The 16,871-nt window shown below is 36.8% G+C and overlaps 1 protein-coding gene and 1 pseudogene across 1 annotated transcript in view; one reads left to right on the top strand and one right to left on the bottom strand.

Moving 5' to 3' along the window:
- Positions 1-16,871, bottom strand: part of LOC131409893 (phosphatidylinositol 3,4,5-trisphosphate 3-phosphatase TPTE2-like) — a 227,840-nt gene that overhangs the window by 7,511 nt on the left and 203,458 nt on the right. Inside the window, exons 8-11 of the mRNA XM_058547644.1 lie at positions 13,953-14,013; positions 13,056-13,137; positions 12,865-12,953; positions 796-857 (exon numbers count right to left, since the gene is read on the bottom strand). Of these exons, the coding sequence (XP_058403627.1) occupies positions 796-857; positions 12,865-12,953; positions 13,056-13,137; positions 13,953-14,013 (294 nt within the window). The remainder of the gene's footprint in view (positions 1-795; positions 858-12,864; positions 12,954-13,055; positions 13,138-13,952; positions 14,014-16,871) is intronic.
- Positions 1-16,871, top strand: part of LOC131409910 (serine/threonine-protein phosphatase 4 regulatory subunit 2-like) — a 51,253-nt pseudogene that overhangs the window by 30,819 nt on the left and 3,563 nt on the right.

Genomic DNA, 16,871 nt, shown 5'->3' with positions numbered 1-16,871 from the left:
AGCGGGTCCTCTAGTGGTACCTTCTCAGCAAGATCACGGCAGAAAAAAGACTGACAACCCTACTTAAAGAAGTAGAAACAGCCCACCCTGTCTTCTCAGAAATTTCCAGAGGGCACAGACCCCAGCTATATTGACTATGCAAAGATAATAACATTCAGGAGAGACTTTGTTCTAAGTTGAAAAATGATACCTTTTATCTACCTAGCACTTCTGAGGATGTCTAAGGTCCTCTGGAGAACTTACCTTAACCATCTTGATATTATTCTTGTGAGGAAGGAGGAATTCCCGTAATTGTTGGGAGCAGGAGCAGGGCTGGGACTAGGTGAGGCGAGTAAAGCATCTAGGTTGCTGAGTACTTTTGCAATTGCATAACTTGACCTTTCTCATCTCACATTAATCCTGTCCCTATTGAGTTCTGTTTTTATTTAAAATGTTGATATTGTATACATCATGGATTTCTTGCACTAACTTTGATTTTTAAAAATATCGCACTAGAATATTATTTATCTTAATTTCTAAGATTTTTGGCATTGCCTTACATTTTGTGCCCGAGGGGAGTGTCTCACTGACATCACCCTAGTCTTGGCTCAGAGTAAGAGGTACCTAGGTCAGCTACTGACCAGTCTAAGTTAAGCAAGGATGTATTAAAACCAAGCTTCCTAATAACTACCTCTCCCATTACAATTTCATTAAGTACCATGGCTCAAAGGATCATCTTAACATCCTACCAGTGAGGCTTCAGAACTAGCAAATTCAATCAGCATAAGACAGAGTTTGTAGTAACATCTTTCATACCTCTGCAGTTACAAACACTTCACTGGCAATAAGGCAGGCACAAACCATAGTTCCTGTGCGTCCTAGAAAAGAAAAGTAGTTAGTTCATGAACCATTGTTCATGGTAGTACTTGGTATAAAAATACTCTCAGAAATATTCACAGTTCATCTTGGACTGATTTTCTTTCATTCTGCAAGTGCTTGTTCAAAATATTTCAATTCAGAAATAGCCAAAGCTGTTTCACCGCTCAGAGGTTCTACCTGGAATTCTGCCCTAACTGTGTGCATGAACGCACGTGTGTGTGCGTATCCTGTTCTTGAGTCACCACTGCTGGGGCCTGCAGTAATTGGCAGAGGCAATCAGTTCTGCTCTAGGGCTCTGAAGCTAAAGAGTTACCTACCAGTTAAGAGCTAATCACACACCCTGTTTATCTAACATCAATAAAAGTACCTGTAAAAGGCAAAACATGGTCAGAACCCAAAACACCATCTTGTATTTGAATACCCATTATTCCTTACATTTTAGTTAGAGTTTTTAAGTGTGTTACAAAACATATATGAAAGTAAAAAGGACAGTATAATGAACCCCCGTGTACCTGTTCCCCAGATTCTATAATTATCATATCATATTGCTGTACTTGTTTAATTTCTATTTCCTCTTCCCTTCCTTCTTGCTTCTCTCTCTCTCTCCTCCTTTCTCTTTCCTCCGTAGCATTGTAAAGCAAACCCTTGATTTCATGTCCTTTCATCCTCAGTTTCTTATGTTTTATTCCAATATATATTTTTGTCCTACTATACAAAATTCGAGCTAAAAAATTATGTTGCTTCTTTTATTTAGACAATGATCTGTAGCTTTTGTCTTAGCCAGTATATGCTGAACTTATTTTATGTAATTCCAAACTTAGCCTTCTACCTTGAGATGCACTCTATTTTCTAGTCCATCTTTTTTTTTATTGGACCACTAAAGTTATTTTGCAGCCCATAGGTTGAAAAACACTATTTTAAGCCAAGTACTTCCAAACAGGACTTTGTACTACCCTGTGCTATTACAAATAAAAGCCTCTTGCTAAACGGAGCTACTGACCGTTAATGACCTGGCTGTCAGTTGTATAGACTGTTAATATTTCAATTTTGGAGGACATCTCTGGTCTCTATAAGTCTGATATTTTCCCATTTGAAAAAAACTTTTTCAGCTTCACGTCCTTGTGGCTATGGATAAGTACAACCACAGCCATAGTAGATGCTCTCTCATCCAGTCAAGTCATGTACAGCAGGGAATCATAAAAATGATACATACTTGGCTTCAATATTGTATTTTCACTTAAAACATAAATGTACATTCATTCACTACACTTCTGATATTAGACAAAGGTTTTAACTTTTTAAGTATGAGTCCCCCCAGTTGGCGTTCTTTCTTGGAAAGGCCAGGCTCATGGTATAAACCATTGCCTCATCTATATTTCTAGTTTCAGATTCTTTAGAGCAACCTAGGTCCAGAATCCTTCTAGATTTTACTACTGGAATTTTTCTCCCAATGTTTTACATTAGTCTTACTTGCATTTAATTCAGCTGCAATTTTGGTTGTAGGCACTCAACTTCATTGAATCTTCTTGAAACATTCAACTTAGGTTTCATAAAATTGTAACTCTTTCTGTTCACTCCGACATTTTACAGATCTACATAATATTTGATTACTTGACGTAAGCATAATAACAAGTAGAACTGGCAGATACTGGTGGAAGCAGAAACACATAGCCATACTAAAAAGAAGCTCACTAGCTACAAGTTTTCAACAGGCCAATGGACACCAATAGGTGTGTTCATGGTGGGAATGGAGAACATCAGATAATCTACCAAGTTAGTCAGATGGAAGTCATAAGAGAGCTTTTGTTATCCTGAAGTCAGCAGAAGCATCTTGCACCTCTAAATATAGCACAATTCTTGGCTTTCATAATGCTAATAACTAACGTTTGGGTCATGCTTTACAGATCTCGTATAATCTTTACAACAACTCTGTGAGGTAAATAACCCAGCATAAAGAAACTGAGAAACTGAGGTTCTGTAAGTTTAAGAAACTTTCACATAGTCAAATAGCAAGATATCTTAACGCCAGCTTATATGACCTTTTACAACAATCCTTAAACTGTATTCTTTCTCAAGTTGTGTCCATCACCCTTCCTCACAATACAGATCTTATACTTCAAATTCTTGAATCTACAAGCAGAGCACTGAGGTAATTTTCCAGACACCAAGAGTGGTAGCTGTGTGTGTGTGTGTCCCTTAGAGTTGTTTAAAGCACTTAAAAATGTAACTGAAACAATTTCTTCTTCAAGATATTCAGACCAAAATAGGCTTTTGTCAGTTTGACTGCCTTATTTGATACAATGAATGTCTCAAATGAAGATGAACTTTGTAGCATCCTTTAAAAGACTTTGAAAGAGCTAGAGACGCTTAAATATTCACTCCTATTATTTAAATAAAAATATGCTCATTGCATATCTACTAGAAAAAGACTCAGGAAAGATAAGTCTGCTGCTAAAAACTGATAGCATACAGTTGAAGGATAACAATAATGGCCAGTATTATTGAGCCATCGACACTTCTTGCCAGATGGATAATTTTCATATTTCATTTAATCTCTACAATAGGACTCTGAGGTTGGAACTGTCATCATCCACATTATACATATTAGAAAACTAAAGCATTGAGAGTTTAAGTAATTCACTCTGCCACACAATTATTTAATGGCATAGTTGGGATTTAAACCCAGATATTTTATTTCAAAGCCTGTGCTTTTAATCATTATGTTCTGATAACTGCAACATTTCAATTTTCTTTTTTACTTGTCAGTCTTTCAAATAGGAAAAAAATTCCAATTGAAAAGGATAGACTAAACATTAGTAAAAGACATCTATAAAAGACAGCTGAAGAATCTGAGAGAGAGTTCTCAGTTCATTCTAGTCCTTGGGCCCAGTGGAATTCTATTCCAGAAAACTTAGAATTCCTGACTGGATAAACTTGCAAAAGAGATTCCCCAGCATCACTAGTTATTCCCCATGGTGGAGAACAGGAGAGGTGTGGGTAGCCTAGAGCTGATTTCATTTCCTGCTTTGAAAACCAGGAGGTGGTGCATTTCCCAGATTGTAAGCCAGTAACCTTGGTATCAGTTGAGGGAGAAATTTTAACACAAATATACTTGAAAGGATTGGTTGCATACACATAGATCAAGGAAAGCCATGATCACTCAAGCTCAATGTGAATTTTCTAGGCTCTGGTGGATTTATTTCATTTACTTCTTTGATACTCTCTTGGTACTCTTTATACCCTACCTTCCCTGCACACCTGTACTCTCAGGGTACTCCTCGTGTGACATCTCTGCTCAAATGTCTTTGTATGGGTAAGACCTTCCTTGGCCATCTACATATCAATTAGCAACCTCTCTCCCACTTCATATTCTCCTTATTTTTATTTTTTCAATTGCACGTATCACCATCTAATACATATATTTTTTCTCTGTAAACAATAGACTGTGGTCTCCATGGGAGAAGTGCACGTGTCTGCTTTGTACACTGTCACATAAATGCATCTAGACAGCATCTGGTGTTCAATGCATGAATGAACGAATATATCTGCCCTTTCAATTTATCATGTCATCCGGTCCCATGACCACTCATTTTTCTCATTTTGTTTTCACTTCCTCAACCCCCTAGAAGCATGATGGACAATTTCACTGTTGGTTTTACCAATACTGCATAACATTGCCAATAACATTGCCACTCTCGCTTCTGGGTCCTTTTGCTGTACCCATTCTGTACAAACCTAATACTGGGTCAATTTGGGCACCCACTTCCTGCATTCCTAGACCAGAGATGCAGAGACACCAGAGATGCAGAGACACCAGAGATGCAGAGAACTGCTGGAGAAAAATCACACAACTTTTCATATTGGTAATAATATCAATTAATGGTGTACCTTCCCACTGACTCTGAGTTTGTGTCTTCATTTCTTTCTTCACAGAGGCGAGACCTCCCATAACTTGTTGCCTCCCAGTGCCCCCTACAATCTTCCTGTGACTATGTCTATTCCTGTGACTACACCTCTTCCCTTGAATCTCATTGGTGAGGAGTTTCTCCTCTTCATTTAGCCAAATCCTCCACTTGGGCTCTGGACCCCATCCTCTTCTCTCAACTCAGGGTTTTGACTTTATTAGTCCCCATTCTTCTGTATCTTCAACCTCTCCCTCTCTCTGACCCTTTCCCTTGGCAAATAAACACATTCAGGTCCCCCCCGCCGTGTCTTATAAACAACACTCTCTATCAGCCCCAAATGCCCAAACACCTAACTTCTCTCTGTCCTTTTGCAGCCAAGCTGCTTGAGTCCCTAGTCTACACTTGCTATCGCCACTTCCTCCTCATTAATGATTCTGGTGCTGGCTATCTTTAGACCCCATTTTAATAATTATAAGAGCTACCATTTATTCACTGTTTACTATTTACCAGGTGGTCTACTACACAGTTTAATATGCATTACCTCATTTTAGTTTCTTAACAATCGTCTCAGGTAGGTATTACAATTCCCAGTTTACAGATGGGAAAACTGAGGTTTTGTTTTGTTTTTTTAAGTTTATTTATTTATTTTTTTGTGTGAGGAAGATCAGCCCTAAGCTAACATCCATGCTAATCCTCCTCTTTTTGCTGAGGTAGACCGGCTCCGAGCTAACATCTATTGCCAATCCTCCTCCTTTTTTTCCCTAAAGCCCCAGTAGATAGTTGTATGTCATAGTTGCACATCCTTCTAGTTGCTGTATGTGGGACGTGGCCTCAGCGTGGCCGGACAAGCAGCGCGTTGGTGCGTGCCCGGGATCCGAACCCGGGCTGCCAGTAGCGGAGCGTGCGCACTTAACCGCTAAGCCACGGGGCCGGCCTGAAAACTGAGGTCTTGAATGGTTATCTAACTCACCCAAGTGGTTAGCAACGGTCCTAGGATTTAAATTCAGACAGTTTAATGCTAACTATCCCACTATTACCAACTGCATAATGATATGCACACTTTGAGGAACACCATTCTGTAGCATTTACAAGTTTATTATGGCTTTCCGATTTTATTTCCAAATGCTTTCTTACATAACCATTTTTTTCTTTTTATCCTTTTACAGTAATATCACAGTAGATATGTACAAGTTTACGAAATCAATCCATTTATCTAGCTTAGTCTTGAACTTCTTTATGTCCCGCTAATATGACTGCCTTTTCCAGTCACCTGCAGGCTTGCTTGACTCCTCTGGATTTTTCAATATTTTTTCACTGTACCCTGGATCACTGTTTTTGGAGTTTCCTTTGCTGGACCTTTTTTTTTCTTTTTGCTTCATTTCAGGTATTTTGTTATTTATCTGGCAAATCTGGCAAGGAGGTTTCTGTTCTACCATTTTCCCATAAAGGACACAAAAATATTCTAAGAAATTCTAAAGAGTTTTCTTTACAAGCATACTGAGAATATTAAATCTGAGTATTATTTGCATTAGAGTTCAATAAATCTAACAAAGATGATTGAAAGTTCTGTTTCTAAATCAAGATGATGATTTGAGCACCAACGGTAGACTGAAAAACTTCCACCTCTATAGCAAACATGTGGAAATGATAGAGAAAAAACATGGCTGAACTCAATAATGAAAAGGCAAGGAAAACACAGAGGATCAGAAATGGAGAGAGGAATCAAACTGGTAGGTAGGAGGTGAAGCCAAGAAACCTCAAAATAAACTATTAGAGGAAAAAGAAAAGGGTGAGAGGATCCACAGAATGCAGGAAAAGAGATAAAAAGAAGCACAGAAAAATTGTGGTAAATATAAAACACGTAATTGAATGCCACAGATAAGTCCAAATATGTCAGCAATCACAATAAATACATTGAAAATGGAGCTACTAAGGCTGCATTTTTAATGATGCAGGTATATGCTGTTTCAAGAGACAGACCTAAACCAAAATGACACAGAAAGGTTGAACATAAAATCATGACAAATTTATAGCAGAAAGAATCCATTCAGAAGATATAATAATCATGTATTTGCATGCACCTCACAACACACTGTGAAATATAGAGAGCAAGAGTTGACAGAATAAAAAGAAGAAACCAACACATGAAATAGTTGATATAAAGAAAGAAATAGTAAAAAAGATAAGAAATAGTAAATATAAAGATTTGAGTAATATAATTAATAAGATTGATTTAATGGATAGATAGAGGCCCCTGCTCAAGAAAATTAGAGAATATACATTATTTTCTAGGTATGAGATTTCTAGTTATAGTTTTAAATGGATCCTACATTACACCACAAAGAAAGTGTCAACAAATTCCAAAGACCCAATATCATCGTGCAGAAAAGAGTTAACACAGCAGGCCTGAGACTGCTATCCATAGGCTTGCTTGCAAGTTTTGCCTTGGCTGGCATCTGGGAAATTGGAATTTGGGAGGATTCCCACCATTCCCAGATAAGACTGGCTCACTGTGCCTAAACCGTTTATGAAACAATATGGTTTATGCTGAACACCTGCTTTTCTTCTGAGAGTCTGGAATTTCAGCGCATGCCAGGGAGAAGGTGTCTGTGTGACCAGCCCCCAATGAAAACCTTGGGCACTAGGTCTCTAATGAGCTTTCCTGATCTCACGTGTGTTGTCACAACTCAGTGCTGAAGGCATTAATCACATCCTGTGTGACTCCACTGATGAAGACCCCTGGAAGTCTGTGCCTGGTTTCTTCTGGACTTTGCCCCAAGCGCCTTTTATCTTTGCTCATTTTGCTTTGTATCCTTTCACTGTAATCAATCATAGCCATGAATATGACTATGTGCTGAGTCCCGTGAGTCCTCTGGAGAATCACTGAGTCTGGGGGTGGGTCTTGGGGGCCTCTGACACAGCTGGTGGTAGAAGTGGGATTCACTAAAATGACCCTGACTCGCTGCAATATGGCAAAAGCATTGTTTGGGAAAAGGAAGGATGAAGGGATGGTACGACAAATCTGTGGTGCCTGAGTGGTTGTGGAGTTACCAGTGGTGTGATACAGCAGCTCAGGTGCTGTTGTGAGACGGAGAAGTTGCCTATGGAAGTAAAAATGATGGATCCAACCATATGAGAGTTGGCTTGCTGGCTCCCCTAGCAGATTTTGGCTGTGCTGGCTAAAGTGAGGAAAACATGCAACCCAGGTGATGCCCTTGGTTTTTATTCCCTCCTCCAAGTGGAAGGAGAAAGGGCCAAACATTCCTAAAAGTGAGCTTTGAGTGGGCCAAAAATGTTAAAAGTTTGCACTGCTCTTTTCTCCAAGTTGAAGGAAAAATGGTTAGATCAGTTCCCAGCGTGAACCAAAGCTTTAGATAAACCAGAGGGAAAAGAATAAAAGGCAAAAACTCTACAGTCATTACTGAGCAATCATATAGATTGGTGCTTCTCAAATTTCAAGGTGTATGAGTCATCTGAGGATTGTATTAAAATGCAGATTCTCATTCAGTAGGTCTGTGGCGGTTATGAGATTCTCCTTTTCTAAATGGCTCCTAGTTGATGCTAATGCCGCTAGTCCACGGACCTCACTTTGATTCTAGATCACTATCTCTGAACAAATACAATGAAAAATCAATAAGAAAACTAGGGCTAAAACTCCTAAGCACTAGGGAATTTAAAATAAATAATTTCTAAATAATCCAGATGTTTAAAAATCACTTCTACATAATCTCTGTGTTAAAAAAAATCAGGTAATTTTTAGGAGAATTATTTTTATGAGAATTAGTAGAATAATCATAAATTATTCAAAACTAAATGACAACAAAAGCAGTACCTATAAGACAACTGGAAGTTAGCTAAAGCAGTATTAACAGGAAAATACATAGACTTTAAATACATAGATCACAAAGCTAAGAAATTAAAATTTAATTAGTTAAATTTTCAATTCAAGAAAGTAGTAAAAGAAAATAAGTATACTCAAAACAAGCAGAACAAAATTGAATCTAGCAATTTATTAAAAAAGAATACAGCACAACAAAATTGTGTTTATTCCAGGAATACAAGGTTGGTTTACCATTTGATAATCAGTCAACATAATCAACCAGCTTAATAGAATAAAGGTGAAAAAGCATATTATCATCTTAAAGACTCAGAAAAAGCTTCCAATAAAATTCAACATCCACTCATGTTAAAAACTCTTAGCAAATTAAAGGAATTTCTTAATCTGATAAAGAGTATCTAAAAAGCAAACACATTCACACGCAGGCACACACAAAACCCTAAAGTAATTGACGAGACGTTGTTGAAAGCCTTTCCTTTGACAGCAGGAACAGAACAAGGATGGCTACTATCACCACTTCTAATTCAACACTGTACCAAAGGTTCTAGCCAGGGCTGGGGGAAAAAAAGAATTGAAAGGAAAAAAAAATACAGTTCGTTATTTTCACATGATGTAATCCTGTGCCGTAAATCCCAAAGAATTTACAGATAAATTAGTAGAATTAATAAGAGAGTTTAATGAAGCTGCTGATTGCAAAATGAATAAAATCAACTGCATTTAAAGCAACAATAAAAAACATTTAGAAAATAAAAATTTTAAAGGGCTATCATTCATAATAGTATCAAAAATAACAAATACCCAGGAATAAATCTAATGAGAAACATACACAGAAAATGAAAAAACATTGTAAAGAGAGATTAAAGAAGACCTAACCAAATGAGGGGATATCTCCATTTATGGATTGGAAGAGACAGTATTGTAAAGATTTCGATTCTCCTCAATCTACAGATTCAATATAATTCCAAACAAAATTCCATCAGGCGTGTGTGTGCGTGTGTGTGTGTGTGTGTGTGTGTGTGTGTGTAACTTGACAAGGTGATTCTCTATTTATGTGGAAATGTAGATGGCCTAAAAAACCCAAACAATTGTGAAGAACAACAAGATGGATGGATTTCCTTGACTGTAAATCAAGACTTATTAGAAAGCAATTTGTGTTACTGGCACACAGGTAGATGAAAGAGCAATGAACAGAATAGAAAGTTCAGAAACAGATCCATGTCCCGCAGAGCAGTAAAGAAATGAAAGTCTTTCCAATTAGTGTGCTGAAACAATCAGAGAGCCATATGGAAAAACACGAAACTTGACCTCTTCCTAACACCACACACAAAAATCAACTCCAAATGGAACAAACCTTCTGTAAGATAATATAAGAGAATGTCTTTTTAAACTCAGGGAAAGATTTCTTAATTCGGACACAAAAACACTATCTTTATAAAAAGAAAGAATAATATACATTGACTATGTTAGAATGAAGAACTTCTGTTAACCAAAAAATACTCGTGAGAGAGAGAAAAGGTAAGTTACAGAACAGAAAACCTTTCTTGCAATACGTATAACAAACAACAGAGTTGAAATCGAGAATAAAGAACTCCTACAAGTCAACTGGAAAAAATCAAACAATCCAGGAGAAAAAATGGACAAGGAAATTAAACAGATACTTCACAAAAAAGGATATCCAAGTGGCTAATAAACCTATGAAAAAGCTGTCTCAGTTTCATTATTATTCTGTAATAATCATAGAAATGCAAATGAAAGCCATAATGAGACACAACTACACATCCACCCAATGGCTAAAAATAAAAACGACTGAGAACTCCAAAGTATTGGTGAAGCGTGGAGCACTTGGAACTTTTACAAATGTCAGTTGAGTGTAAATCGGTACAACTGTTTTGGAAAACAAATGATATCATCTATCAAAGTTCAAGATTCATTATCCTAAGACACAACAATTTTAGTTCATATACTCAACAGAAATGTGGGCACATGTGCAACAAGAAGCGAGTATTTCATAGCAGCATTATTTATAATAGTAAAAACTGGAAACAATCCAAATGTAATAGGAAAAAAACCCTTCCATTTGCAGTATTTAACAAAAGATATGCAAGACCATCATGAAGAAAAGTATAAAATATTATTGAAAGACAGACAAGATGGTTCAAATAAACAGAAAAAAAACCCATGTACAACTCAATATTGCAAAGTTGTCAGTTCTTTATCAAATTAATCTATAAATTCAATCAGTTCCAATAAAAATCCTAAATGTATATTATTGTAGAACTTAATAAAATGATTCTAAAATTAAGTGTAAGAAAAGCCAAGACAATTCTGTCTTTATCAAGACATATAAAGCCATAAAAATTACAATAGCATGATATAGAGAACTCAGAAACAGTCCCAAACATTTATGGAAACTTGATAAGTGACTGAGAAGGGATTACAAATCAATGGGGAATAAATGAGCATGCAATAGATGGTGTTAGGACAACTTCCAACCATATGAAAAAAACACCTCCCTCTCCAAATTCTAATTAAAGACCTAAATGTAAAAAATGAAACTTTAATATTTTATATTAGAATATCTTCACTATCTCAGAGTATGGGTGGGTTTTTTTTTTTTTTTTTTCCTGCAGGGAAAGATTCACCCTGAGTTAACATCTGTTGCCAATCTTCCTTTTTTTTTTTTTCTCCCCAAAGCCCCAGTACATAGTTATATATCCTAGTTGTTAAGTCATTCTAGGTCTTATATGTGAGCCACCACCAAAGCATGGCAACTGACAGAGGGGTGGTGTGGTTCCGAGAACCAGAAGTGGACCTGGGCTGCCGAAGCAGTGAGCGCCGAACTTGAACCACTAGGCCATCAGGGCTGGCTCTGGATTTCTTAAACATGACAAAAAAAGCATGAACCACACACACACACACACACACACACTCGACTGATAAATTTCACTACATTCAAAATTACAAACTTCTATGTGACAAAATAAATCATAATAAAATTTAAAAGACAACACAGTGGGAGGAGATATTTATAGTATAAACTACTAACAAAAAATGAGCATTCAGATTATTTAAAGAAGTCCTATAAATCAATAAATATTTTGACTATCATGATACTACTGGTAACACGGAGGCACTAACCAACAAGAAGAGAGGAAAACCAATACGAATGAAAACTTGGAAAAAGAGGCTGCTCTGGTGCACACCAGCTGAATACCAGCCCTCCAAAGAGTCTTAAAGGAAAATCAATGAAAGACGTGAACATAGAATAATGTTAAGACCTCTCTCAGAAAAAAGAAAAAGATTAAATTTGAAATGAATGTTTTGCTTCAAGCAGGGAATTAGCTTTAATGAAAAGAAAACTGAAGCCAATTGCTTGAATTATAATACTTTAGGTTGACCCATGTGAAATGGCCATTTTTATAAGTAAAAGATAGTCAAAAACTGGCAATTCCATGTGGTTCAACCACTGTATTCTTCATTTATCCATGGTATTGTAAATTGCCAATATATACAGAATACTTCAACCTGTGGAGCTGAAGACAGAACTTGCCTACTCACGAATGGGCTTGAAACTCATTTTCAAGTAACACTAAAACTTGATTCTACTCAATTATATAAGCCAGTTTTAAAGAGTGGTGTTTTCCTGGAATTCAATATAAAAAGCCATTTTATAGCTCACCAAAAACATAATTCTTTGTTTGTCAAAAATTGTGAGATATGCTTAGATGATTATTAAAAGTTTGAAGCTGAATGAGAGAAAATCTAACTCAACTTAAATTGGCTGGATTTAGAAACGGCTTTTTTTTTTCATTTTACCGCCGCAAAGTCAGCTTCTTTGTATCATTACACTATAGGAATTCCAGCATAATTTTGGGTTTTTGAAATAGCATCACTATTGACTCCCTTAACCTTAAAAGGCTCTCGCAAAATTTAAGAATAATCTTAAATAGAGTAAAAGGGCTCGGACAGTAAACACCGCTTGTATTTCGACAGATTATTTTAGCAAATCAAAAATGAAGAAACCCAAATAGTCAATAAACAAGGGAAAATACGCTCAACATTGCTCAGTTCTTTTATTCCTATTTTCTTCCTTCCTTCCTCCCCCTCTCCTCCCTCTTTCCTTCCCTTCCTTCATTCTTGAAGCTAATAATAAAAAATGTTAACAACTATTAATACTGATTAATAGCAGTATGTATCTCGGTCTTGCACTTTAACATATGTTTCAAATTTCTTAAGAAAAAGAGAAAAGAAAAATGTTTTTACCTTTGCCGCCTTTGCAATGAATCGCTACAATGTTCTCTGTATCTTGAGCCAGCCACTCAACTACTTCCTTCGCAAGTTGCAGCATCTCACTGATTTCAAATGTAAGATTTTTAGTTGAATTAAAATACTTCAAAAAAATCAAGCTCAATTTATTTAGCCCTCTTCTGACAGGCAACTTGGAGAAAACTTACTTCAGAGTGGGGACATTGTGGTCGTCAATCATGACTCGATGGACCCTATGGTGGAAGTGCTCAGGATCATAAGCTTTCTCACCTAAAATAAATGATATATAGGTCATATTTCTATACCTAATAAACACAGTAAATGATCAAGCTATGAATAAGTTATACTTTTCTATTAGAAATTCCTTATCCATCTTTAAAAGGAGCTTTCTGACTGGCTCCTGCTGCTCTAAAAGAAACTAAATGGTCTCAAAAACATAAGGCCAGTAGTGGTTTGTCCATCTTGAGTGACCTAAGCCCAACTTATTTTGGTTTGTTTAATAGGCCTTACTTGAAATTTTCTAGCAGGCTACTCTTTACATTAGCGTAGGGTAGTTAGACACCACAGAGCAGAAGCAAATGTGGCTGACCAAAATGCTTGCCTCCTGAAAATGTCTATCTAATGTACAGGAAGAGGAAAACTCAGGAGAGACAAAGTAGTAAGCTGAGATATAATCTGTTTTCTACACAGTTTTCCTTTTTTTTTTTTCTTCCATGTAGGGGCCTGCTCTCCTCACACCCCACACCTAGTGGGTTAGAGTACGCATTTGTTGAATTGTCTGTCTTCAAAACACAAGCTGGCAGGAAAGACAGGAATATTTTCCTAATCTAATACCACTAGAGCGGACTCCTCCTAGAATGGGTCCGCCTCTACTCCAGCCTCCTGCCTCCCTCACAGGGCACTTTGTGCTGTTGAGCTATCTTCTCCCACCAAATAGGGCCAGCACAAGATGGACACTTTTTTAACTCACTTCCTACCATGACCAAATACTTAGGACTAGATGAAATGGAAAAACTGAATCATCTTCTTACATGCAGTGATCAGTTTTCTACCTATAGTAGCAAAATACCTAGTCATGTACATACTGCATAGATTGTAGACTTGATAGTGGTTTTGATGCTTGGTATCCAGGAACCGCACAACTTCCTAAAATCGATGGACACATATATTACATATATCCACACAGCACCAACAGAAGCCATTTCCTAGGAGTAACCTAAAGTGCTTATTACCTTTTATTCACTTGTCCCTCACTTAGCACCTTTTAGGGGAGATTCAGGGACTATGAGGGTACGTGCATTCCAAGTCATATCTAACCCACTGATAGTTTTCAAATAGCCCACAAGGTTGTGCTTGACTACTCTGATCAGCCTCTTATCATAAATACACATTGTTTAAAGACACCAGAGAAGGAAATTAGATGGTTAACCGGCTTTAAGTAAATTTGTTCCAAATCATTAGTTCACAGTAGTATATGATTCTCATCTAGATCTAATTCTAAATAGATATGTCTTTTAGATAATGATCTGGATATTACAATCTAAGCACTATTTAAATAAATAAATGCAAAAAATGTATGTATGATTGTGTGTGTGTGTGTGCACGATAGAAAAAGATAAACACATTATATCAAATTTTATTTTATTTATTTATTTTTTTGCTGAGGAAGATTAGCCCTGAGCTAACATCTGTGCCCATCTTCCTCTATTTTGTATATGGGACACTGCCACAGCGTGCCTTGATGAGTGGTGAGTGGGTCTGCCCCCAGGACCCGAATCTGCAAAGCCCGGGCCGCCAAAGCAGAGTGCGCAAACTTAACCACTACCCAAATTTTGGATAAGTGGTGGCAATATGGAGACTTTCTTGGCTCATCTGTGTTTTCTTATTTTCTAATGAATATGTATATGTGTATGTGTATATATGTGTATGTATATACACACATATATGTATATATGCATAACTTTAAAATAAGAAATAGTGGTTATTATTTAAAATATAGTTAATATCACCATACTAATACAACAATATTTCCAGCAAACTTATCCATCTGCAGCACACACATGTGCATGTGTCTCTGTCAAAAACAAAAGTTACTGTAAAAAATCTCAAAAATTGATTAGTATAGTACCCTTAGAGCAATGTTTCCTGGCTTAATATTGAGAAAAAGAAAAACTAAGGTATTAAAGTAATCAATTTGTTAAACTGATTATCCCTGTCAGGAGAAAATAATAAATCAAAAAGATAAACATTCTGAGTCTGCACAGGACTGTGGTAGGGGGGATAAATAGTCTTACACACATCAAAAATGCATGGGATTCCTTACACCAAGATAAAATCCAGATGGATTGAGGAATCAAATATAAAAAACCCACAAATATCTCTAAGAAATTTAAGTGAACATTAATCAAGTCTTTGGATGAGGAAGAACTAAGGATTAAATCAATGGAAGATCAACAGATTTATGTTTGACTTCATAAAAATTTGAAATTTCTGTTTAAAAAATGCCACACTACAACAAACAAATAATGGGAGATTTTTCAGTAAAACTGAGTGAACGAGGACGATGCCTAGTATACTCTATAAATTAGTTAGAGTAGTATAAACTAATAACTCATTAACAATAATTGAAAAAGTACTCCCTCACCCTATAGATAAATGGGCCATAAATAAAAACGTCAATTCACAAAAGAGAAAATCCAACTGGCTGACAACCTACATAGACGAATATTTAGCCTCACCAATAAAGATGCCAAAACGACGACGAAATGCCATTTTCACCCATGAAATTAGCCCTTTCCTTTTTAATGAGAAAATCCAATGCTGGCAAATATGGCATGAAAATTAAACCTTTGATTTATTGCTGATACAATCCCTTGGATTTGGCAGTATATATTAAGAACTCTGAAAGTATTCATACTCTTTGACCAGTTAATTTCCCTCCTAGGAATCTACGCAGAAGAAGCTTTATGCCTTTGTTGCTGCGTTATTGATAATACTGACACTTAACATCCAACACTAAAGGTTAATTACAGCACTAATAAAATATCATGCAACCGTTAGAATACGCTTCTGCCCTTATTTTCTCAGCTGTTTTTTGTTATTGGCACCATCAAGTTGATTCCGACTCATAGGACTCTGTGTGCAGCAGAGCAGAACCCTCCCTGGTCAGGTCCTTCTTCCTAGTCTGTCTAGTCTGCAAGCTCCACTGCAACCTGTCCACCATGGGTGACCCCGCTGGTATTTGAAATACCAATGGCATAGCTTTCAGCACCACAGCAACACGTAGTCGCCACAGTATGACAACCAACAGACGACTGGTGTGACGTTCGCTGATGAGGAAACAAACCCAGGCCACAGAGGCGAGAGCGCCAGAATCTTATCCACTAGACCACCAAGGCTGGCTTTATTCTCTCAAAAAGTAACTATTTCACAGTGGTTAATTTATGTGCAGCCTTCTTTAGTATACCCACATTTAAGGATAGTCAGTATTTGCTTTTTTATGGGAAAATTAATATATCTGAGTGGTTAAGCTTCAGGGATTTAAAAAAATCTCCTTCATGTTTCTCTAAATAAACTGTTTAAAAAATGATCTTAAGGATTGGAGTTTTCTCCATGAGTCCATCCTTGACTCAATATGGAGATAATTTACTGCTGTGTTTTCTGACCTAAGTAGTTTACCTGAAGACTCCAAATACCTCTTATCTGAATTAGCTGAACAGAGACATAAAGCATCTAGACAAAAGTTCGACTCTGCCAAGAAACTACATTTTTGAGTCACAGTCTGTCACCAGATGCACAGTTTCTGTCCTCAAGCAGAATAAGGACTATTCAGTTGTACCAAGGCCAAAAACGAAAAGCTAAATAAGACTTTTAGGACTATAGGTAATCGATATCTCATTTTTCTAAATGGCTCGGCCTTTACATGGGCTTATTAAGTTTACAATTCCTGAAACTCTTCCTTGGGATGCAAAAGAGGAAAATGCTGTTTATTCTTTGAAAGGCTT

The sequence above is a fragment of the Diceros bicornis genome, chromosome 9 (assembly GCF_020826845.1).
Source record: "Diceros bicornis minor isolate mBicDic1 chromosome 9, mDicBic1.mat.cur, whole genome shotgun sequence".
In the NCBI taxonomy this organism is placed as follows: Eukaryota; Metazoa; Chordata; class Mammalia; order Perissodactyla; family Rhinocerotidae; genus Diceros; species Diceros bicornis.
This window is presented reverse-complemented; position numbering and strand designations above follow the sequence as displayed.